Source organism: Prunus dulcis, chromosome 1 (genome assembly GCF_902201215.1).
Source record: "Prunus dulcis chromosome 1, ALMONDv2, whole genome shotgun sequence".
Lineage (NCBI taxonomy): Eukaryota > Viridiplantae > Streptophyta > Magnoliopsida > Rosales > Rosaceae > Prunus > Prunus dulcis.
In genome coordinates, this window is record NC_047650.1 from 2,361,965 (window position 1) to 2,386,052 (window position 24,088).

Genomic DNA, 24,088 nt, shown 5'->3' on the forward strand with positions numbered 1-24,088 from the left:
TATCATAGTTATAGGAGTTTGTTTAGTTAACTATGATGTGATTCATGCCCTAATTCGGAGATAATCCTTATTTTCAAATCGGGGTGTGACATTTACGTTTAATATTCATTAATTTTCTCTAGAATACCAAACATACACAATTAATCCAACGCCTCTTTCAAGAAAACTTTTGGTTTCTCTTCCTCAAATGGCTCCTCTCTTTTTAAATGAGAGGAATATTTTTTTTAGAGTGTTGATATTTCCATCTCTTGTCTTATTTCCTCACCTACTTTATTTTTCCACCTGCCATGTAAATTTGAAAATATACAATCCTATCTTTTCAACCACAATTATTCCTAAAATAACCTTTAATTATTATTTCAAACAAATTCTTTTTGCTAAAATATTCTTAAAATAATAAAACATTAATATTTTTTTAATTAAAAACTAATACTTTAATAAAATAACTATATTTTATATAAAAAAATTTTAAAAACAAAGCTTCCACCACCTCCCCCAACGCAGCCCATTCTTCCCAACCTTATTTTGTAAGAGCTCGGTTGCCTATTAAATTTGATTGCATCACCATCCAATTTGATCTCTGTAGCTAAATTGGATATGGGTTTTTGTCATTCTTAGTTTTCTAGCAGAACATGAAAGATGGTTTGTTCTTGAATACAACACAGTAATCAATATTTGTCCTTGTAAGAATGGGTTTTTTCGATCTATGGAAATTTATTCTCTAGCGTTTTAAAACTTGGGTTTAAAGTTGGATTCTTACTTCTTTAGTGTTGGGAATTGTAGAGTTATAATCTTCAATTTTGGATCTGGCTTCAACAAAGAGAGAGAAATGAGGCGATCGATCTTTGGCCGAAGATGAGGAATAGGTTGGGTTGCCACCGGTGCGTGAGGTGGTTAGGGTGGTTGTTGGGGTTAGGTGTGTGGGACTTTGATTGTTGAGGATATTGTGGTGGTTGTTGGCTTTTTGGTTCTTGATTATTTTCTAATATTTTTTAAAGTTAACAGCGTTAAATTGGGGTTAAGTAAATGGAAATGTGTTAACCAAATACCAAATTTGAGGGAGGTGAGGTTTTTTTTTCCCAGGTCCTTAAAAGTCATTTTACAAAGAGGTAAATTTGTCTTTAAAATTTTGAAAATAAGGTTAGGGAAGTTCTCAATTCCTCTCATACCACACACTTACCTCCATAAAAATAATCTTCTCGAACTTTTCAGCCTTCTTCTTCTATCTCTCAGCTAAAAACCCATCACATATTTTTTTCTGATCTTGGTATCAAATCTCAGTCTTCTTCTTTGATCTCTCAGCCAAAAACTCACCACATATATATATATATATTTTTAATCTTGGTCTGTAAGTTCTCAAATTTCAATCTTCTTCTTCGATCTCTTAGCCAAAAACCCACCACATATTTTTTTCTAATCTTGGTCTGTAAGTTCTCAAATCTCAGTCTTCTTCTTTGATCTCTCAACCAAAAACCAACCACTTTTTTTTATTTTATTTTTTATTTTAAATCTTGGTATGTAAGTTCTCAAAAGCTAATCTGATTTATCATTTCTATTATTTATATTTGTGTCATACCATGCAGTTATTTGCAAGTCCCCTTCATTTTAGCTAACTGACTTACTATGTCGTTTTTTACCTTTCCGAGTGATGTGGAGTCACAGATACTCGGGATCCTTCTGCCTAGGCTCTTGACTCTCGGGCACCTCATGTCACACTTCGTTGATGTTGGGTGAGCAACGTCAGTACTAACTGCTAACTCTCGATGTTCATGCATGGGCTCTTGCCCCTTAGACCCTTAATACTACTTTCTGATGAAGTTGGGCACCTCATTGTGAGCAATTTAGGCACCAACAGCTAACTCTTGAGATGGCTAATCATTAGAGGATATTCTTTTCTGCCTTTGATATCTTCTGGAAATTTGTTAAGGAGGTTGCTACCCAAGCACCTTCTTCTTGTTAAGGAGCATGCTGCTCATGTTCGGGGTTGGCAATTTGCTGAGGAGGTTGCTCCTCTTGCTCGGGATGCTACTGCCCAGGCAATTCCTCCACAGACGAATAGTGAAAAAAAAAGAGTAAGCATTTGGACGGCTACAATACAAGAAGACAGGAAAAACATTTGGACTACTACAATAGTTTAGGAAAAAAAAAAAGTCAGTTCATGATCACCTTGATCTCGCTCATTAGATGTACCAAGTTCCCTACAGCAAGTTTAGGGTTAGGTTTCGAGGCTTGCGAATGGTTTTGGAACAAGTTTTGATGAGTTCGGATTCTAGGGTTTTTTGTTAGAGACTTGGATTAAGGGCTCACTTTGGAGTGATTCTGGATAGGCCAGAATTACTTATTGGGAGAAACACCTCCTACGTGCTTCTATATAATCACTTGAAGTGATTTTAAGTGATTTTGGGGAGAAACACTTCCCGTATACTTCTACATAAAATCACTTAAAGTGATTATATGGAGAAGTGATTTTTGGCCTATCTAGAATAACTCTCAAACGCACCCTAAAAGGGCTCGGAAGCTATCATTTGTATTGAAAAATGATAATTTTCTTTGAAAAATGGACCAAAATTCAAGCTATCATTTGTATTGTCTTATTTTACAAAATTCAAGCTAAGTTAATTTATTGGAATCACATACATTTATAGCAATGCTCACACTTGCATAAAAAAAGAGTATTAATTGGTAGCACTTATCTTGCGGTATATGATATTGGACCCCTGATATATCGATTCCATCATAACTCCGGCTGAAAAATCACGTAAATCTCTATTCCCATAAATAAGATAAGTTTTGGACAAGATCGTTAGTGCAATATATATGTATAGTTATATAAAATATTTGAAAATTCAAAGTAAAAGAAATAAAGCATTATGCAGAATTTAACTGGTCATATACTATATTGCCAATTTAGAAAGATGAAGGTAGAGATTACTTATCTTGATCTTCATAGCCACCGTTAGAGAAATTAACTTGTTGTAGCAATTAAGTGTTTACCTATTTAAATTACCAACGAAAAATGCTTGTGCCAACAAATTTTATGGCATTACACCAAAGTTTGCATAAAGCGGCAATTAAGAATAGTTTGGAAATCAAATACGTGTAGTGCCGAACAATGTGAAATGAAATCAAAACAATTGAAGCAATCAATATGAAGCTTTAGACAAAATTGAATTGCAGCACTAATTCTTTTGGATTCAACCTTCAGTTTAAAAGCAATAATAAAAACTATATTAATTGTCCCATTTAATTACTAGTGGAAAACTTCTGCAACAGAAATTATAAAACCAATTACTCAAAACTGAAACCATTACAGTCAAAATATACAAAATGATTTCTACACAAAATCTGGGTAATTAAATACAACATAAATTTTGAAAAAATATATAGGCATATATGCACAAAATGGAATTGTCAAATTTAATTTCTCCATAAATGTAAAAAGATCTAATTCTCAATAAATTGAAGTTGGTTTCAAAACAGTTGTATCAGCCAACTAGCTAATGCTTTTATAGTTATTGGCTGCCTCAAAATTAATTTTAAAACAAGAATAATGGCAAAAATTTCATAAACCTTTCTGCCCTTTTTGCAACATAAATATCTATAATATTATCAAAATATTAAGTGACAAAATCAATACACCTATTAAATATAAAATTGGTCAAACAAAATCAAATTGACGCAAAAATTGGTCATACCCAATAAGTGACAATAAAATGTACTAACAATATCATAATGAGATTTAAAACATTTAAAGCAATTGAAATTGTATAGACAGCATGAAAGCTTTAAACTGCATCTACCCAAAATAAATCGTAATTTTCATTTTGAAAATCCAATACAAATGCAAAAGCTTCAGTCGAAGAGTTAAAAGGTATTAAAGCTAGCAATATGGGAAGAAAACAACTTTAACATACGAAGGCTTTAGATTATTATAAAAATATATATTTTTCCTCTTTCCGTAAAGCCAAATACAAAAATCTTTATATTATAAATAACATATAAAAAAATGAGAAAGCTTTTAAGGTACAATGAAATTGAAGAAAACCAATTGATAGGTAAGTAAAAGCAAAATAAATTATAAGCAAGAAGGTGAGCTTGGCACGGTGAAGCACGTCAAATAAGCTATCCTAAAGTTTTTGTAGCCTCCCTACGTGTAGGTACTGACGGTCTACAAGACTCCAAGATACGACCCTAATACACAAACTCAAAATTCGTTATGATTAGGGGTGGTTGCGGTTCGGTAATCGCGAATTTTTCCCCGAACCGCAAACCGACTATTTCCGGTAAGGTAATTTTTAAAACAGCAAACCGACCTCTTTTTGCGATTTACCGCAATGTGATAAACAACAAAAATCGGTCGGTTACTATGAATTAACGGTTTAAACCGATTTGAATATTTTGCGGCTAAATTTGACAACTTTAGATCTTTTTGTGTCATAAAAATTCAATCTTCCACACTTTTAAGCCTAGGTTTGATGCTTCTTTTGAAGCTTTTTGAGTTCAAGCATACTTTAATAAAAAAATATAAATTCACAACCTCAACTTCTCAAGCATATATAAATTTACAACCTAAAGAAATAAATTCACAACCTCGACTTCTCAAGAATATATAAATTCACAACATCAACCTCAACTTCTCAAGCATTCACAACCTAAAGAAAAATCCAATTCGAAGGTAATTAAAGTTACAAACCAAAAGGAGAACTCAAATGTAGGTGGTGGTGAGTGGATTTTATTATAAGAAGAAACCCTTCTTTATGAGTTGGAGTAGAGGTTGTGTTTCGGGTGTATTGGTTTGTGTTTGGGGGATTAGAGGCATTATGTGTGTTAGAGTGACTAGACTTCATCTATGTAAGATCCCATATCAACCAACGGAGAGGAGGTGATGTGCCTTATATGTGCACACCCGCATCCATCTAGCACGAGGCCTTTTGGGAGATCACTGGCTTCGGAGTCGTAGGAACTCCGAAGTTAAGCGAGTGGGGGCCAGAGCAGTCCCAGGATGGGTAACCCACTGGGAAGTTGCTCGTGAGCTCCTAGAAACAAAACCGTGCGGGCAGAGAGGGGGCACAAAGCGAACAATATCGTGTTACGGCAGAGCCGATCTCGGGATGTGACAATTTGGTATCAGAGCCACTCTGCCGTGTGGTGCGAGTGTGCTAACGATGACGTCGGGCCCTTGAGGAGGGTGGATTGTAAGATCCCACATCAACCAAAGGAGAGGGGGTGATGTGCCTTATATGCGCACACCCGCATCCATGTAGCACGAGGCCTTTTGGGAGCTCATTGACTTCGGAGTCGTAGGAACTCCGAAGTTAAGTGAGTGGGGGGCCAGAGCAATCCCAGGATGGGTAACCCATTGGGAAGTTGCTCGTGAGCTCCCAGAAACAAAACCGTGCGGAGGGGGCCCAAAGCGGACAATATCGTGTTACGGCGGAGCCGATCTCGGGATGTGGCAATCTATAACACAACGCAACACAAAAGCAATGACATAAAAGCATATTAATAATAGATTAAACTCAACCAAATTAAAACACAACATCTAACTACTAAAATGCAATTTTAAAAAAATTATATTTACGGTTTGCCGTAACCGCGAGTTGCCAAAATCACATACGGCAACCGCAACCGCAACTGCGGTTCGATTTCTAAAACCGCAATTTTGGGTCGGTTTTTAGCTATTGCGGTTCCAATGCGGTATAATGTCGGTTGATTTTTGCGATTTTTCAATTTTTTGGTCTAAAATGCCACCCCTAGTTATGAGGATGTTCAGAGACAAATATGTTTCCAAGTCACATAACCATTGCCCAAAAATACTAATAGAAAATAGAGAATATATATAAAAGTAGAAAATAAGAGAATCAAATTGTGGTATGTGATATGTTGATGGTGTATCAAATGTGAATGATGAGTGGCTTTTTATAGGCATCCAAGACCATGTGTGTAATAACCCAAAATAAAAATCCTAAATTTATTATTATTTTATTTTGGAAAAAGGACGATTTTGCCCTCATCATATTTAATGGGAAAAAAGTTGACTTTTTGACCGAGAAGAAATTTGGCAATTCTACTTACACCGTTGCGTAGAGCACGACGAAATGAATCCGTAGACATAGAGTGGACTCGAATCGGAGTTGGAACGAAGAAAATACGGTCAAAATACCGTGAAGGGCAAAACGGTAATTTGGACAAAATCAGATTTTTATCTCTTCTCTCTCTCTTCCCCATCAGTTTCTCTCTCCTCTCTCTCTCTCTCCCTCTCCCGCGCGCGACGTCCGTCGCCCCCTCCCCTTTCGATCAGCCCAGCCACCACCACAGGCCACCTCGACCTAAGGCGCCGGTACCGACGGGACCGCCTCGACCTCGTCGTCACGCCACGACCGATCTCCACCCTTGCGCCGACCGAAGCTGGCCCGAAAACCAAGAAATCCGACCGATTTTTGCCCGATTTTCAAACCTCTCGTTCTCCTTCAATTCTTAACCAAATCTTTCGAGTAAGGTATGGATTCTCACCTATTTTTCGTGCTCTAGCTGATGGTTGGATAGGTTTTCATCGATTTTAGCCGCAGATGGCCCAGTTTGTGATTTGAAATTCGGTCAAGTTTCGGCCTTCGTGATCGGCCTTTTTCGGCCACTTTTTGGGGTATGTCCAAGAACAAAAGTGGCTCCAAATGTGGTGTTATACCTAGGATAGGAGTTTGGAGCTGTGATTTTGAGTTTTTCCGGTGAGACGTTATCGCTTTGGACACCCACGCTGCCGGCGCGTGTGGCGGCACGTGGGTGAGGTAGTGCAGTGACTCTATGTATTTTTTGCGATGTAGGATTTCACGGATCTCAATTTGGATTTCGTTTGAGCCCCGAACGGGTTTTACATATTGCGCGATTCCCGGGTTCAGTGGTGTCGAGCCGTTGGATCGCACTCAAATTGAGATATGTTGTTCCACATGATTTCAGGATCGTGTAGGATTCAACAAATTGCGAATCGGAGTCCCGGATACTATGAAATCGCGAACCCTAAGGCTAGGGTTTGGAAATTAAGCGATTACACGATTGTGGTCGATCCGACCGTCCAATTCGGGCCAAACCAGCAGGATATGGGTTTTTCTCTGTGCGGGACCTTTAGGGAATCCCAGATTGACAATCGGAGGTCGTGGACCCCACGGGGTTCCAGATCGACCGATTTGGCAGTTTATCGCTTCCTGAGGTCTCAAGTCTTCTAAGACCGTTTTAAATGTCTGAAATGCTAAAGTGGGCATAGGATTTACTTTAAAGTGAGTGCACGCATTTCTAAGAGTTAGGGGTCTGGGTTTTTAATTTAATACTTTTATTGAGCAGTTTTCTTAATTTAATATTCATGGTTAATCAGGCACCAGGGGCCAGATCGACCCACAGGAGGGACCTTCAAGAGGTCCAGCTAGCTCGGACCAGAAGTGAGTGGACCTTTTTTTTTATAAATAATTTATATAAATGAATTTCATTATTTGATATTGAATAAGTTTTATTTATGGTGATTTTACTAGCATGCTTGTGGATTTAATTATCTTATTTACATGCTGCTAGTCGATTATGCTAAGTAATATAAAAAAAAGCAGAATTTGAGATTTATATTAGAGGAAATAGCAGCTTAGTTCAGATCTATCAAATTACAGTTAATTATCAGACTTTTCTAAAATAGTTTATTTTAAAACCACCATGTACCTAATTGTGGTTATTACCCTCAGTTATACCGATGTCTACGGACATCCAGTTTATTCTCAGTTTTGTCAGTGCACTTGACATTTGCCTCACGAGTTTCGGGGACGTCGGACCGTGAGTGCCAGGATTTGCAGCTCGGTTGGACTTGGTGTCGCCGAGGTCTGCCATGATTTGCAGATCAGGCTGACTACGGTCTCCTGAATCCTGCCAGATAGGCTCGAGCTGACTTTGTGTCATCGAGACCTGCCAGCGGATCAGGCAGACTATAGTCCTCTGAATCCCGTCAGTTTGCGGCTCGGATAGACTGTGTGTCGCCGAGACCTGCCAGGGGAATTGACGGAATTACAGGGGTACACTTAGGTGGTAGTTTTAAAGAGATTTCAGTGCTTTTATGCGAATGTTGATTACAGTAATTTTATGCGAGCTTTCTCGACATTTGAGGATGTTTTGCATCTGCATAGAAATATATATATATATATACACATTTATGTGAATGCTTTATATTTGAATACAGTTGAACTTCAGATTTACATAGCTATTTTTCTATTGTGGGGGTTATTATGTTCACATATTATTTTCTGGAACTTTCTTTTTGTCCACTCACACTTTCAAATGTTTTGCGCCCCCAGGCAGTAGACGTGCACAGGAATCCACCACCGGGCCTTCTCCTAGCTCCCGCGCCACCCACGAAACGTAGGATTTTGTTGTAAAACACTGAAATTCTTGTAAATTTAAGCAACTGCTCTGATATCTGGTTAGAGTTGAGAACCGGAACTGTGGAATGTTTTGTTTACTTATTCTGGCAGTTGGGTGTATATAACTGTTTGTTTAACAGGTGAAATTTTTTGGGTTTGGAAAAATTACAGGGGAGACTCTGCCGAATTTTCGGTAGGAGTCTAGGGAAGTTTTAAAACGTAGGTTGTAACAGGAAGGGTAAAAAGGTCTTTTGTGTCCGACATTCGCCAGGTGTCGGACACGCATAGGGTCCCACTCGAATTCCAAAGTGGAATTAGGATCGGGTCCTGTCAATGTAACATGTACCATATTAAACTATAAAATTAAGGCATTCAATATAGAAATAATACCTGACAATTAAATATGTATAACCCCACAATAAATAAAATAAAACAGTCAAAATACTTAAATAAATAAAAACGGTTAAAATTTTAAAATCTTTTTAAAATTCCAATAAAATGTGGCAATAATTGTGGTGTTAGTTGTGGTTTTCTTCTTTAAACCTAATTGTTTAGATAACATTTGTTAAGGTGAAATTTTAAGATGAGGTCTCAAGCTCTAAAATCCCTCCATGAATTCACAAATCTCATCATAAGTGTACTAAACGGAGCACTTTAGCAATATTGGATTTTAAGTGCCATCTAGCTCCAGGCAAAACTTTGGTCTCCCATCTTAGTCCCAAATTCCAACTCAAACCCCTCATTTAGGGGGTGTATTCAATTCAAACATTTAATGACTTTCATAGAGTTTAAAAGTTTGGAGGTATTCAATTTAGATTTTTAAAGAGTATATAAAAGTCTAGTGGTATTTAATTGTGACTTTTTAAAAGTATTTAAATATTTGGTGGTATTCAGTTATGACTTTTAAAAAATATTTAAAAGTTTGGTGGTATCCAAAAAGTTAATGACTTTTAAAAATAAATGAATGACTTTTCTATACTTTTAAGGCTAATTGTTAATAGCAAAAGTCTTGCCAATTTACTAGTGACTTTTATCAACAACATGAAAGTATTTAAGAATTTGTCATCTCTATGAAAGTCACTCACTTAAAAAAAGTCTTTATAAGTATGAATTGGATACACCCCCCTTTTTGGAGGACTGCTTATTTAGTCAATTATCTATTAGTTTATCACAAAAAATTGGAAGGAAATGCATTGCATGATGGATTTAACTAATTTAAGTTGATTATATAGCGAGCTGACAAACACTGTGAGTGTAGAAAATATGTAGTAATTAATGAAAGAAGATTAAACACACCACAATCATTTATATATAATAATTTACTACAATATTTTACATTTTATACATTGCATGGTAAGATACATAAATGACTTAGTACCACATAGAGTTCCTATGAGGTTCAAAACTTTCACTATCTTCATCATCTCTATGTGTAGAGTAAGTGTATTGTGAAGAGTAGTCATCGAATGATAAATCCCCAAAATAATTTTGCATGTAATTGTTAACATGCCACCCATATGGATCCGAGATTGGTTGACGCTGTCCATGAGCAAAATCATTTGAAGATTGAGTCTCAGATTCTTTCCATGAGCTGCTCGATTCCTTCCCAAGAGGAATGGGATATGAAGGGTAGGGAAATGGTTGGTTATGAGTATAATCATAGTTACTACTTCCCACTCCAACAGAGTCTGAAGTTATAGATAACGAATCATCTTCTTGACTTGACAAAATCGCCTTGCCTCTTTCTCTACGAGTATAGTCCTTCCCTATGGCACCAATCCCTAGTCCTGCCCGCCTACTCCCATGGTCCTCATCTTGTGTTGCATGCGTGAAGTTTGCCTCACCAGTGAAGGGGCTCATAAATTCGGGAGACGGTCCAACATAGTTTCCATATCCACCACTACCTCCAGCTCCACTATATCCTTCATCATTCCCACCTCCAGTGGTAGGCGAGTCTCCTGATCTTGTACTAGAGCTATCATTAGTATCGGCGGGATCTTGTGGTTGAGTAGGATTGGAAGAAGGAGGAATTCCTTTATTTCTTGGTCTTGGGCGCAAAAGTTCTTCCAAAGAGTCAGCGCTGCTAGATCCCACCTCCTCCTCTAATACTCTTTCTACATTTATCCCTTCATTACGTGCTTCTTCAGCAACTCTTGGAGCTGGGTTGCCTTCATCATCATCTAAATGAAGAGGTCTTATCCATTGATAAAGTTGGTTACCTTCTGTATCATCATCTTCAGCAGCAATATCAAACACATCTAGTGGGTCACCACGGTCGACATGATCTATTTCTGCTTCCTTATCTCGAATTTGAAGCTTCATGTTGTAGTAGCAATAAACTAATTTTTCCAACCTACTATGAGCCAACCTATTTCTTTGCTTTGTGTGAATGAGTGCAAATGTACTCCAATTTCTTTCACAAGCAGATGAGGAAGTTGTTTGTGATAATACTTTGATTGCTAACTTTCTCACAGTTGGTGCATCAGTCCCATACATGATCCACCATTCAGCTGTAATGAAAAATAATGTTGATAAGTCTAATAACTCCAACAAATTCTATTATAAACTGATAGTGAAATATGTTTACACTCACTAGGAGACATTTTTGTTCGAGCAGCAACTGATGTTGGTTCTCCAAAAGTTCTTCTTGCATCTTTAAACCATGTTAGCTGAATTCAATAAATCGTGTTAGTGTAATCCAACAATGTAATTATTATAATTTAAGTAATTGTGTACCTCATTTCCAAATTGGCCAACTGCTGGTGATGCAGGGTCTAATTTAGAATATACTTTGTGTACAGCACGTATAAGGGTACCATCATCTCCAACACCGGGTCTGTATTGGTATCGAGGATTCAAATAATATGCTGGTCAAAGAAACATATACTATAATAAGAAAAATAATACTTATTCAACTAAAGAAATGAATTGCAAATTATGACATAATTTATACCTGCTGCATGCAAATCGTGATATAATGTTTTATACCATCGGTCATCAATTATCTTTATGACCCACCTTGCACCATGTTTTTTTTCCAATTCCTCCTTCACTACACGCATTAACTCATATATTGCCCCCATAGTAGGATACACCTCTGTGTCAACGATCCGTAAAACTTTGTAAAGAGGTTCAAACACTTGGCACACATGTTCTGATTGAGTCCAAAAAGAATGATCAAGCACTATACTTTCCACCATACGACCTGCATTTGAGCGGCTGAAATTGTGGTTGGCCCAATCTTCGCTAGTGAATAGTTGCTTTAACCCTGATTTCTTTTTAAGTAGGCTGTCTAATGCAATATAGTTTGTGGCGAATCGAGTGGTAGCTGGACGAATAATTTCTCCTTTGCAAAATTCACGCATCTTTGCCAACAACCAACCGTGATTGTAAATATAATTTGTGATCGTTCTAGCTCTTTTTATGACATTGGAAATATTCTCTCTCTTCCCCATTGCCTCAAACATGAGATCAATACAATGTGCTGCACATGATGTCCAAAATACATTATGATGCTTCATTAACTTTTTTTCGGCTTTGACAAATGCAGAACCGTTGTCGGTCACGACTTGGACAACATTATGCTCTCCCACCTCCATGATCACATCCCTCAATAGTTTGTAAATATACTTGTAGTTCTTTATATGGTCTGAAGCATCAACAGACTTCAAAAAAATTGTCTTTCCCTTTGAGTATACCATGAAGTTTATGATAGACAATCTGGTCGGGCCAGTCCATCCGTCACACATGATTGTGCAACCATTAGTTTCCCACTTTGACCTCAACTTGTTGACATACTCGCTAATGTCTTTATACTCCATTTCCAAATATTTGTTTCTTACCTCATAGGGAGTAGGAGGTTGTACTCCAACACTGGCCTGTTGACATCCCAATACCATATTTTTGAAATGATGTGATGATGCCTTCTCAGCAGGGACATTGTCATAGATAAAGAACTTGCTAATTAGACGCCCCATTCCCTCCTTCACATTACCTCCAGCGAAATAACTCCAAACACTCTTTTGGCGTGCTTTGGATGATTTATATAAACTTGGGGCCATTGGTGGTGTTGGTTGTGATTCCCTAACACTTGCTCCCCGTCTCATCTGTGCACCACCACTTGTCCCGGAAACTTGTGCTCTATTAGGAAGTTTGTGGAGGTGTTCTCTTTCCCATGCTGACTGTTTGGAGGCACGTAATGCTTGTTTAAAATTGCGTCGCTCTTCAGGTCCCATGTCATCATCATATTCATCCTCATCGTCATCATCATCACTGTCAACTGCTTGGCCAATGACTTCTCCTCGTAGTCCAGCTCGAATATTTTCCATTCCATGTGTTTTCTTTTCCTTCTGGTGTTGTTTATTTTTTAACAATGTGGTGATGAATGCCTTCACTTCTGGGGGAACACTATCGCATCGTTGGACATTATTTCCTGGATCTAATCCACTAAGATGATACTTAAGTCGTGTCACTCCACCACTCTTCATTACCCGACCACAATATTTGCAAATTGAGCCATTTTTGTTTCCGTCTATTGGGTCTCCATGTTCCCAAGCTGGATCACGTTTAACAACTCCACTAGACATCTTAAACGTACCTATATTTATTTGTCATAGAAATTATGTAATTATTTTTGGCCAAAAAATATAATAGTGACGGTTATATAAGAGAACCTAAATAATAAAGTTATTCTACGGAAGAATTAAATAGGAAGCAAGGAAAATGATTGTAGGAATTTAAGTAATTACGAAAATAATATTGAATAATAAAACCTAATAATGAATAATAATCCAATTCAGTAATAAAATAATAAATAACATTAAACATATTAAAATTATCCTAGAGAATAATTATACAACATTACTTAATTACTTCAAAGAATTAACATGCAAGTATTATTTGGTTCTCATATCACATGCACCAGTTCACACAAATTTTTTGTTGTTGTATAAATTACAATAACATATATATAAGTTTGTAAACTTACCTTAAATATGAAACTCTTTGTGTAAAGGCCAAATAGAATATGCATGAACCAACAAGAAAACAATAATGAAACAAGTGTAACAAAATGTGATGGAAGCATATAAAGTCTTTAATAATGAATTTAGAGACAATAAATACACATGTAAGTGACCAAATAAAGAATAGAAAAATTAAAAACCACATGTCATTGACTAAGTAAGTAATTGACACAATTTAAAATATAATACCACCCTTAAATTTGGAATAGATAATAATAAACATGCAAATTAAATAACAATAATGAATGAGAATAACTTACTATGAACTTGTGGGGAAATTGAGGTTGATAGATGTTGAGAAAAATATGAGCATTATGTTTTGTTTTGGAGAGATGTTGAGAAACAAGAGACGGCATGGTAACCTAACTATATGTATAGAAATATGACTACAACTAATTAGTTAGGTGTGTGGTTGAATGGTGGAGTAAAAAAGTTAGTTGAAACGTGGTGAGTAGTTGAAAAGTTGAAACTTGAAAACCAGCTCGCAATTAGTTATTATATATATTAGATTACATAGATAATAATCACAAACTGACGACCAGCGCAGTGGTGAAGAGGCTGCCAACTTCGAGCCCCAGCGTGCGCAGGTGAGGGAGTTTACATGTTTAATTTTTGAAATTTCATCTCGCGATGTTATCGCGATATTATCGATAATATCGCGATATATTGACCATAAAGAAGCCGAATATTGAACGAAAATATCGCAGCCGAAATATCCTCGAAAATATCGACGAAATTATCGATATATTGACGATAAATGGAAGGTTATGTGCGAAAATATCGTCTGTCCAAAAAAACGATATTTTCGCCGAAATATTGGCGAAAATATCGGCATTTAATACACTGGTGGTATCCAAAAAGTTAATGACTTTTAAAAAGCTTATTAAATGAATGACTTTTCTATACTTTTAAGGCTAATTGTTAAGAGCAAAAGTCTTGCCAATTTACTAGTGACTTTTATCAATTCTATGAAAGTATTTAAAAATTTGTCATCTCTATGAAAGTCACTCACTTAAAAAAAGTCTTTATAAGTATGAATTGGATACACCCCCCTAAATCAAAATTGTCAATTTACTGATGATCTATTTTTTGGTAAATTAAGGACTTTAACTACATAAAAATAGCCAATTTGAGACTTGTCGTCAATTTTTTAGATTTCCATCCAAACTTTCGTTAAAATGAGGAGTAAAATCGTAATTTTTTTTATTAAAAAAAAAAATGAGAAAATTTTAAATTTTAAATTTTAAAAATAACAAATAAAATGAGAAAATAACAAATAAAAAAAAACCCAGCCCCTATCCCTGTACCCAACATAGCCGCACGCTCCCCGCCTCCCCTCCTCCCCGCCTCCTCCGGCAAGCGAAAGCCACTACCCAAAGAGCGACTCTACGTAGCTTGGATTCGATTTGAGGGCCAAAGGAGACACCTCCGTAAGTTGCAACAACTCGACAACAAACGACGCCGCATCCACCGCGATTTCCATACTCATCTATACACATATACAGATCACAGAACCCTAGATTCAGAATTCAAATCCCCAAGAGAAGTGAGAGAAAGGGAGAGAGTTTCGGTACCCACACATTGTTGTTCCGTTTGAGGAATTTGATTCCGTTTTGCATTGGCTGATTACGAATTCAAATTGTCCAGGTTTGGTTAATTCTTGTTTCCACTGAATAAGCATTTTGGAAAATTTCCCTGTTTTGTGAAATAGACAAAGCATAAAGAAAAAGGGTGATCATGAGTAACTATCAATTAGGTGTTTGGAGCATATTGAGAAGTACCGAACAAGTTCCATATTTGATAGGATATGTGACCATTACATCTACATCCATACTATGTAGCTTTTAATCCAAGAACAAGTCTCTACATGGTTGTTTAGCTCTTGACTGAGTGATTGCTATTTCTGCTTAACTGTTGATATATTTAAAGAAAGTAATGAGCTTGAGCAAATTTGCATGCAACTTAGAAATGTTCATGTCACAGCTATATGTTGCTTTTGACGGATCATCATGGGCGTGCATGACCTACCATTTATAGCTGGCCAAGAGGTAGAATCAAGATCATTTATTGCAGGTTTTCGTGGTGCATGGTTCCGATGTAAGGTATCTATCATGATAAAGATTACTAGCTTTATCCATTGATGATCAATTTTGTTTCATCCTAAGTGTATTTTAAACTTGACTGTTGCACTCTTAAAACTGTGGTTAACAATTGCCAACATTTTGTATTGGTCTCATTGTTTTCACTATTGATACTGATACAAAACATTTATAACATTTGTCAGAGTCCGTTTGTTTCCTTATAAAGGGATATTAGGGAGTGCGAATGCTAAGAAGTTACTTAGGAATATGAAAAGAGTCATCCTTTGTTTAAGGAAACCTTAAAAGTCTGTTTAGGGTGGAGGAAGAATCATTAGTAATCAAATTGTAAAAGAGACAGTACCTGCAGTCTTGAAGATCATATTTTGACAGAACAATATGGCTTTGTAACAAAGGATTGGTTGTTTTATTAGTATATCAGGCTTTTTATGATTTCAGATTTAAAAAATCTAGGTTTGGAGTTATTTATCGACTAGATCATGCTGTTGGTAGGCAAAGAAACCATCAAACAGATGTGACCAATGCGTTCTAGAAATATTTCAGCAATAGCAGCCATTGGCAGAGATTTCAAATGAAATAGATGAAACTTTCCCTTTGCATTGACCACTAATTATTAATCAGAATGTTGATTGTCATCAAGATTTGTGACTTAAGGTGGAGATACCAGAATTTATTGGAGAACAACTAGGGGAAGTTTTGGGTTGGTTAACTGAAGATGAAAGAATTTTGAATACCTTGATCTTCCAGATAGAAAGAAGGTGAAGTTGGTAGTAGTTTAGTTGAGAGGGGAACTACTATGAAGGACAAAAAGCTCAAGTAGGAAACCAGCGAATTCAATCCTGCTCTAAGATGCATAAATTGACCATAGTCAGTTCTTCCACTAAACTATAAAGGAAACTTATCTTATTAATACTTAATAATAGTAATACCAAGCCCTCTAAAAGGAAATCATTAAGTTTGAGGATAAAGGCTAATGTTAGCTGAATCTGTGATGCAGGGCAGCGGCTATAAGCTGCTGTCCAGCGACCCAAACATACCCAAAAAACAGAGGATAGAAGGATAAAGCAGTAGAATCGAAGTTGGAATGAAGATAACTGAGTTCTAGGGCAAAATCCCAATAGAAACTCTATAGACTAAAGTCTGAAATTATATTCATCAACAAAAACTAAATACAAGAGTCTCTTAGTAGCCTGTTTATACTAGAATATAGAAAACCTAATTGACGTAGAAATTAAAAACCTAAACAGGAAGTTAAACCAAATCCTAGTAAGAATAGGAAAACAAGTAATAAAATAACCTATTAATTTAATATAACTAAAACTTAGCCTTGTTGGCTGATGCTCACTTAGATTAGGAAAGTCTAATAGATGCTCCTGCATCAATCTGAAATGTAGATCTTCTTGTTATTTGATAGGATAAAGAGGATAAAGGCTAATGTTATTCAGGAAATTAGGAACCAGTAGTCTGGTGGAATTAAATAAGAACCATGCTGGACTATAGGTTGTGTTGGTTAGGAATGAAGATTGAAGCACATGTATGACCTAGAAACCAACCTAATTATTTTTTAATAGGACCTGAATAAGTAGCTTCTGGATTAGGCTCAAGAAAATATCAGGCAGATTGTTTATGATAGGATTGAAGTTTTGCATGATGAAGTTGGTGGTAAAGAATATATTTGTTTACTGCATAAAGTATCTTTTGAAGATGATGACCTAACACTGAAATTTTCAGTCAATTACAATGATCAATTGGTATCAAGATGTTGTTGATCATGCAATGAGGATGCTGTGAATGTTTCTATACCAACTACTTTGGTTGATATTGAGGGGGACTGAAAGTTTTGTGAGGTTTTCAATCATGATTTAGTGAATCTTGCCAACAAATTGAAGGCTGTAATTGAAGGAGGGCCAAAATATTATGACATCCAATGAAAGTCAAAGACCCTGTTTGATTTCTTATAAAATAATAATAGTATGGGTCAGGAATACTAAGAAATTATTTATAAATGTTAAATAGTCATCGATGTTTTGTGGGAGCATTAAAAATCTGTTTAGGGAAGAAGAAGAGTTATTAGTAAGATATTTTGATAGCGACGTATTGTCTTATAGAAGTATTGGTATTTTCAGGTCTTAGTATATCAGATATTTTCGAGATTTCTCCTTAAGAATCGAGGCTCAAACAATGTTTGAAGTTTGAAGTATGATTAGTCATCTACCTACTGTGTAGCAGGGACTCTGCTATGTTCTATTTACATCATACACCAAGAAGTTGTTGACCATTTAGGTAATCAAAGGCCTCATTCTTTCCTTAGGCATTTACTTTCTCATAGAAAAGATTCTGATGTTGAAAAATTTCATTAAACAAGGAAAATTCCGATGTAGTATGTGTTTCAAGCAAATGAGTACATGAGTTTTAATACATTTTCATACAGTTGTTGGGCTCTCTCTCCCCCATCCCTCTCCCTCTGTGTGATCTCTTGAGTGATCCATAGGTGCTGGTGGGATGGCATGTCTTTTGGTTAAGAAGGCAAGTAGAGCAGAGTGGGTAACTGTTAGAGTGGAATGATAGTTTATTTGAGAGGCAGATACTATTTTGGAAGCTAGGTAGAAGATTTTAGGGAGGAGGTAGAGTTTTCCCTGGGATAGAGTTATATTGTTTTTGCTATTTTGAACTGAGTATTATCAGGGATAGTTGGGGTTGGGGAGTTGTTGTTTTCTAGCCGATGTGTTCTCGATGGACTTCTGGTCCATCTTGCTCTGTAAATTTCTTTTAACAAAATTGCTGTTTCTTATCAAATAAATTCTGGAAGTAAAATACATTTCTTGTGGTTGCATTCTCCTGTTCCCTTAAGATTTTTTTTTGTAGCTTTTGTATTTTCTTTTTGTTCCTTGGTTATATTTCATAAAATCTTTACTTACTCCACTAATAAAGAACAGATTTTACTGCAATATTAGGTGGGATTTTTAGATTTATGACTAAGCCTTTAGAACCATTTGTGTGCATAATTTACTTTTTCCAACCTGAATTATTCAACATATACATGCTTAAGCTTTACAAATACTACCATCAATTCTCCTATTTTTTGCTAAAAAAATTGGGCATCTGATATAACTTCCAATGATTTATGGTTTAAGGTGTCTGCTTGTGCATATACATAACTTCCAATGATTTATGGTTTATTCTTCAAGATAATGATATCGTGCTCTCTAAATGTTTTAATTGTCACCCAGATAATAGAGATTGCCTGGAGAATGGGTCAGATTTCAACCTCCTTGGAGTATTTTGACTTTCCGGGTGAAAGTAAGTGATATCCGTCGGTATGTTTCCTCAATGAGGATTTTTTTTTTTTTTTTTGAAAACGCTTGTTTGAGTTTGTTCTATATTTATTGTATATGTTAATGTACTTGATTAGTTGTACTTTGATTTTGAGGATCATAAAGTAATTTATTATGTAAGAATTGCATATACTATCAAACAATATGGTCTGTGAGACGGAAATAGTAATAGTTGCCTAGTTTTTATTTATATCTATGAAGGCTTCGTTTCTGGTTATCAAGTAAAATAAATATTGTGATGGCTCTCTTTTTCCCTTTTTGTTTTCTGTAATTGTCCTTATCTGCAGAAATAACTTGGACAAAAATATATCAAGCAAGCCATGCTTATAGTAAAAAGTCATCAAAGTCAAGAAAATTGCAATTGATGTTGCGGCCTTACTTTCCTCCTGTCTATCACGAAAGTACAATGCCTGATGTCAATACAATAGCGGAGGTGGTAGTTCTTGTCGGTGATGTCTGGAAAGTGGGAGATTTAGTTGATTGGTGGAAGGATGGTTGTTATTGGTCTGGAAGAATAACAGAAGTATTAGGGAATGAGAAAGTTAAGGTGATTCTTATATTCCTCTCATATTGTCTTGTCTTATTTTAAGTGCTGACTTTAGATACGTGTTTTCATTTTGTGTCGTGGCGCATTCGTTGAGGTGTTAAGCATAATTTTTTCCCCCTTCAGATTCTACGCTGTCTTCACTCCAATTTTTGACAAACCAATTGTTTGACCTCTGATTCACTGTAGATTGTTTAAACATAGCCGAAGTCATTGACTCCTTACAAAACCATGCTATACATGATTTTTCTTGAGCTCTTCGCTTAATTCACATGTCATTACTGGGTCAGGGGGAATGTGCTATGTTTATCTAGTGCAATAGAGTACTAGCTGCACTTGTTCGTTGAACGATAGTTACTTTGATGTCAAAGAGATGCTTTGCTTCTATATAATAATTGGTGTTCTCTATTTTTTTTCCAGATTGAGTTGCCGCCTCCTCCTGTTGGCGAAGGATGTTCCTATGAAGTTTCTTGCAAGGACTTGCGCCCATCCTTGGATTGGTCTCCAGAAAATGGTTGGACAGTACCCACAACGGTACCTACAGCCCATTCATTTATCTGTATCTTTTATCCTGTGTTTCGTTTATGCTTTGTTATGTAAAACTTTGTTTGAGCAGAAATATCAGATATTACCTCGAAATTGAGATGTGCGTTTATTTTGAATAATCATGTCCATCAGCTTGAATTGTCAGTTGTCCACATGCCCATCACATGATGATGATGATGATGATGCGGTACTTCCGGAAATTGGCACTTAACTAATGAGTGCCATGCATGAAATCATTTGTGAAGTTACAATATATATATATATATATATATATGTATTGCTTTTTACTGAGAGCTCTCTTTCTCTCTCACGTTGTCACTTTGGTGTTGAACTTTTCGCATTGACCTTGCATCTAGTATTCTCCTATTGAAAATAATACATCTTTCATTTTTTTGTTTTTTGTTGGAACAATACGTCATAGCGTTTTAATTATTTATGTTCTGTTTATTTTTTTTTCTGCAATTCTTACTTCTTGCCATCATGGGCTCCTGATTCATGAAAAAATGCCACAATCCTTGGCTAACCAATAATGCATTTGTCACCCATGTTAACATTCTTTCTCCAATTTGGTATTGAAGTATTAAAGCTACTTCTGCCTTGTCACTTTTGGTGGTTCTTCTGCCGTGTAGGTTTTGATGCTTCATGTTCAATTAAGAAAAGGAAAACAATTATTTTATCCTTCTATTTCTAAATTATTTGGAATGCCTTTTTGGTTGCAGGAGAGTGAAAATGGGCATCCTTGTGCTCGAGTAATGAAGCCTTGTAATCAAGGTACGGATGCACATTTTACTTCTCACTGGTCAACAATATATTTGCAAACTTATGCATGTTATTATGTTGTTTTTATCCTTCTGACTCCAAAATCTAGGGCTAGCAACAACTGGCTGTTATAAAATAAAATTGAAGCCATTAGAGGTGATTACTTATACATTGTGTTTTAAACTTTTTTTTTTTTTTTTTTTTAAAACTTAATTTTTATGTCAGTTCTGACAAGGCATTGGAACATCGACTATTCTAAAATGACAATGTCCATAAGACTGAGTGGTCATTTGATCTTTGGTGGAGTTGGCCAGTTGCTAACCTGGTCAATTATTAAACAACCAAAGATAAAGAAAGATCAAATCAGATAGCAGAACTGGAACCAATTTTATAATTCAATGGGATGTGGTGCCTTCTGGAAACTTAAGCATTTGCAACACTTATGCATCTTCTCCAGCCTTGTGGGCTTTGGTTATTGTCAATGCTGCTTGAACGGGTTTCAAATGCCACTCAACAATATTGAGATTTTAACCTTTTTATTAGGAGTTTAATACTTTGCCTTTGAATATAGTAAGATCTGGTCATTAGTTAATATAAACTTTGAATTGCATCCATAGTTTATTGACTTTTATCTTTCATATTGCTCAAGTAGAGGCTTTTTTTAATATTTTTTTGGGTGGACCATATGGAGAGGAAACAGTTACATACACATACAAGACTAAAATAGGTAGATCCCGTACAGAGGCTTGTTAAAGCTTTAAGCCAAACTAGTCTTCCCACATTTTGGCGTTGCTTTTCTCATACTACTTGTCCAGGCCTGGTGAAAGTACAGCAGTTTTAAGCATGTGGCAACTGTAGTTACACCTTATAATCTCCGTATAGGCTTATGTGATGTTAAAGGCAAATTATGAGTTCTTGTATAATTATCCAGTTAACACAGGTCATATAGATATTGGTTTCAACTCCTCCTTGGTTAAGATTGACATGGGACAAGTGAAACCAGATAAAAGTTTCAAGAGTTTGAAATGAATAATGAAAAAGTCTATGTTGAGCTTAAAAAAAGTAATAGTAGGAGAAGAAAAACAGAACATCAACGCTATAAGAATATTGTGGTGGAATTTTTGGTGAGTGTATAGTTGTCTGGCACCAGGTTTCATATCACTTCTATTGTAGTGTGCATAATGCAATCAAATTTAACCATAACAACTTGCTTCTTGCTCTTGAATCTTGCCTTTCAAATTTTTTGTAAACAGGAACTACAATTAATAGCACAATTGATCTGATTGAGAGAGGATTATATTGTTGTTGCAGGGGTCATTTCAAGCTTGACAGCCCATTCTGTAGGTGATGGAAGAAAGGGTGTCCAAGCCATTGCTGGAGCATCACATCCTTCTTCTCAAGTATCTGCTAGCTCATTGCAACCTCTTGATGGATTAGAGGAAATGGCAAAGCAACCGTTAGGTGCTATAACAGCAAAGTTGACACCCACACCAGAAACAAATGTTGATTCTGACATGGCAGATAGTGGGATTGGGAAGACGAGTTGCTCAGATAGTGTTTCAAGTTCGCATATTAAAAATGCATCAAAGGGGATGGGGAGATCTACAACTGGGAAAGACAGAGTTGACAACAATGGGTCCTTAAAGAAGTTGAAAACAGATCAAAGCATAGTTTTAAATTCAATGAGCTCTGATACATTAGAAAGTGCGATTTTAGACTTGGAGGAACTTGTAAACCGGGTTAAATGGATGAAGGGTGTCTTGGAGATTGGAATGCCTTTGACAAGTGCCATGCGCCCCACTTGGAAGTTTTTGTGACATCATCCCTCGTCCACACCAAAATGACTGAGCATTTTCACGCACAGTAAGTTTACCTTGTACACAGCACACAGCTATAACATGAAAAATTCTGAATGGCATTTAGATTGTTACCAACTCATACCCATCTGTTTTTGCCGTTTTCTTCCTTGGGGTTTAGTTGTTATTTGTTGAAAAACTGAGTGTACTGTGAAGCACATATTGAAAGGAAGGATGAATTTTGTGCACAACTTTCTTGACAAACGAACACTTCTCTTGTACCCACACTCCGTATAATTTTCCTCAAGTACAAACTTAAGGTCTATGTCCAGTGAATATACTGTCTTTAATAAGTATGACTTTGTGAATTTCAAATTCTAACTCTGGGAGTGGCAGAAACAGATTGAGATTGGCAACTCTTTTGGTGAAGTAGATTAGTTTGTGATTGACATATTATGAAGTACTATTTCAATTGTGTTGATGCGTGGAAAATGAGTTTAGGTAAAGTTTACTTGCTGACAGTTAAAATTTGTGCTTCAGTTTGCCCTGGTTTTGCTAAACAAAGGCAACCAGGGCTTGTGAAACATTTGCTGGTCCTGAAAATATGCTTTCTCAAAGATAATCACGTACTTGATAAATATAAAAAATGCTCATGGTGTGATGCAATAGTCTTTGTTATGATATGAATTGCACTCCTTTTGCCATCTGGTTGTGATGAAGCAATAATGACAATTTTTAACTGCTTTCATATTGGGTCTGGTGCCAAGGAAGGCAGGAGCAAAATGGACCAATAACATAGCCAGGAGAATTCACCTCTGTCCAATCTAGCAACTTTTTTTAGCACACTTGTGGATTATGGATATTCATGAGTAAGCTGCATTTAACCATATTGTTCCACTGCATTGTTATAAAATTTAGCATGATTATACCTTGCCCTAAGTATGTTTTTTTTCCCTTCTATTTATTCAGTCTTTTGTTGGAGATTGATTCTGTCGTCCTGTTCAAGATCTAGAGCCCTGAAGCAGGAAAGCTATCAGAAATTATTGATCAAATTTTGATTGCAGAAGCCAGACATTCTGAAGGCTCTTTCCTTTACCTGGCTTTAGCTTCTTCCAGTGGTCTCCATATATACCACGTGTTGAGATGCTTTCTTAATCTTGTAAATCAGTTTTGTTGTGATACTGTTATTACTCGTACTGAAAATGCCATTTTACAAGCCAACCTGTCACTGAATGTGCTTTCTCAAAGATGTGCAGTCAAAAATGCCATTCTACTTCATTTTTTTAATACAAGCGATAGTCTAAACTACAAGGGGGTTTTCACACACATTATACCAAGGTGCCATAAGAGTTCGAACTTGAGATCACTGGTTTGCAAGTCAAGGCCCTTCTCCATTGGACTAGACCCCATTGACCCGGGGCCTCCCATCATCTAATAGTAAATACTAAAATGAAACATGAGATGAGATCTATAATATTGCACTATGGGCTTTGAAATTATTTCGATTTTTGACATTTTATATGATTATTAACACATAAGAAATCAAATGGTTTATGAGTTTTACATTAAAATTTGTAATCCAATATTAAAAAAAT

At 36.2% G+C, this 24,088-nt stretch overlaps 1 protein-coding gene across 6 annotated transcripts; it reads left to right on the plus strand.

Annotated features, from left to right (window-relative positions):
• The first annotated feature begins 14,702 nt into the window (after positions 1–14,702).
• Positions 14,703–23,771, plus strand: LOC117613959. Of its 6 annotated transcripts, none has more exons than XR_004583816.1 (9): positions 14,703–15,061; positions 15,398–15,516; positions 18,744–18,813; positions 19,136–19,395; positions 19,813–19,926; positions 20,658–20,709; positions 22,009–22,560; positions 23,261–23,362; positions 23,463–23,771. XR_004583816.1 is itself a non-coding variant. In XM_034342597.1 (8 exons), the coding sequence occupies exons 2-7, from the start codon at positions 15,424–15,426 to the stop codon at positions 22,512–22,514; spliced, it is 1,095 nt and encodes a 364-aa protein (XP_034198488.1). In that variant the 5' UTR covers positions 14,703–15,061; positions 15,398–15,423; the 3' UTR covers positions 22,515–22,560; positions 23,463–23,771. The 6 variants fall into 6 exon arrangements, 2 of the variants coding, with proteins under 2 accessions (XP_034198488.1, XP_034198487.1); XR_004583817.1 differs by having other exon boundaries at positions 23,265–23,362; XR_004583818.1 differs by having other exon boundaries at positions 14,703–14,971.
• The last annotated feature ends 317 nt before the right edge of the window (positions 23,772–24,088 follow it).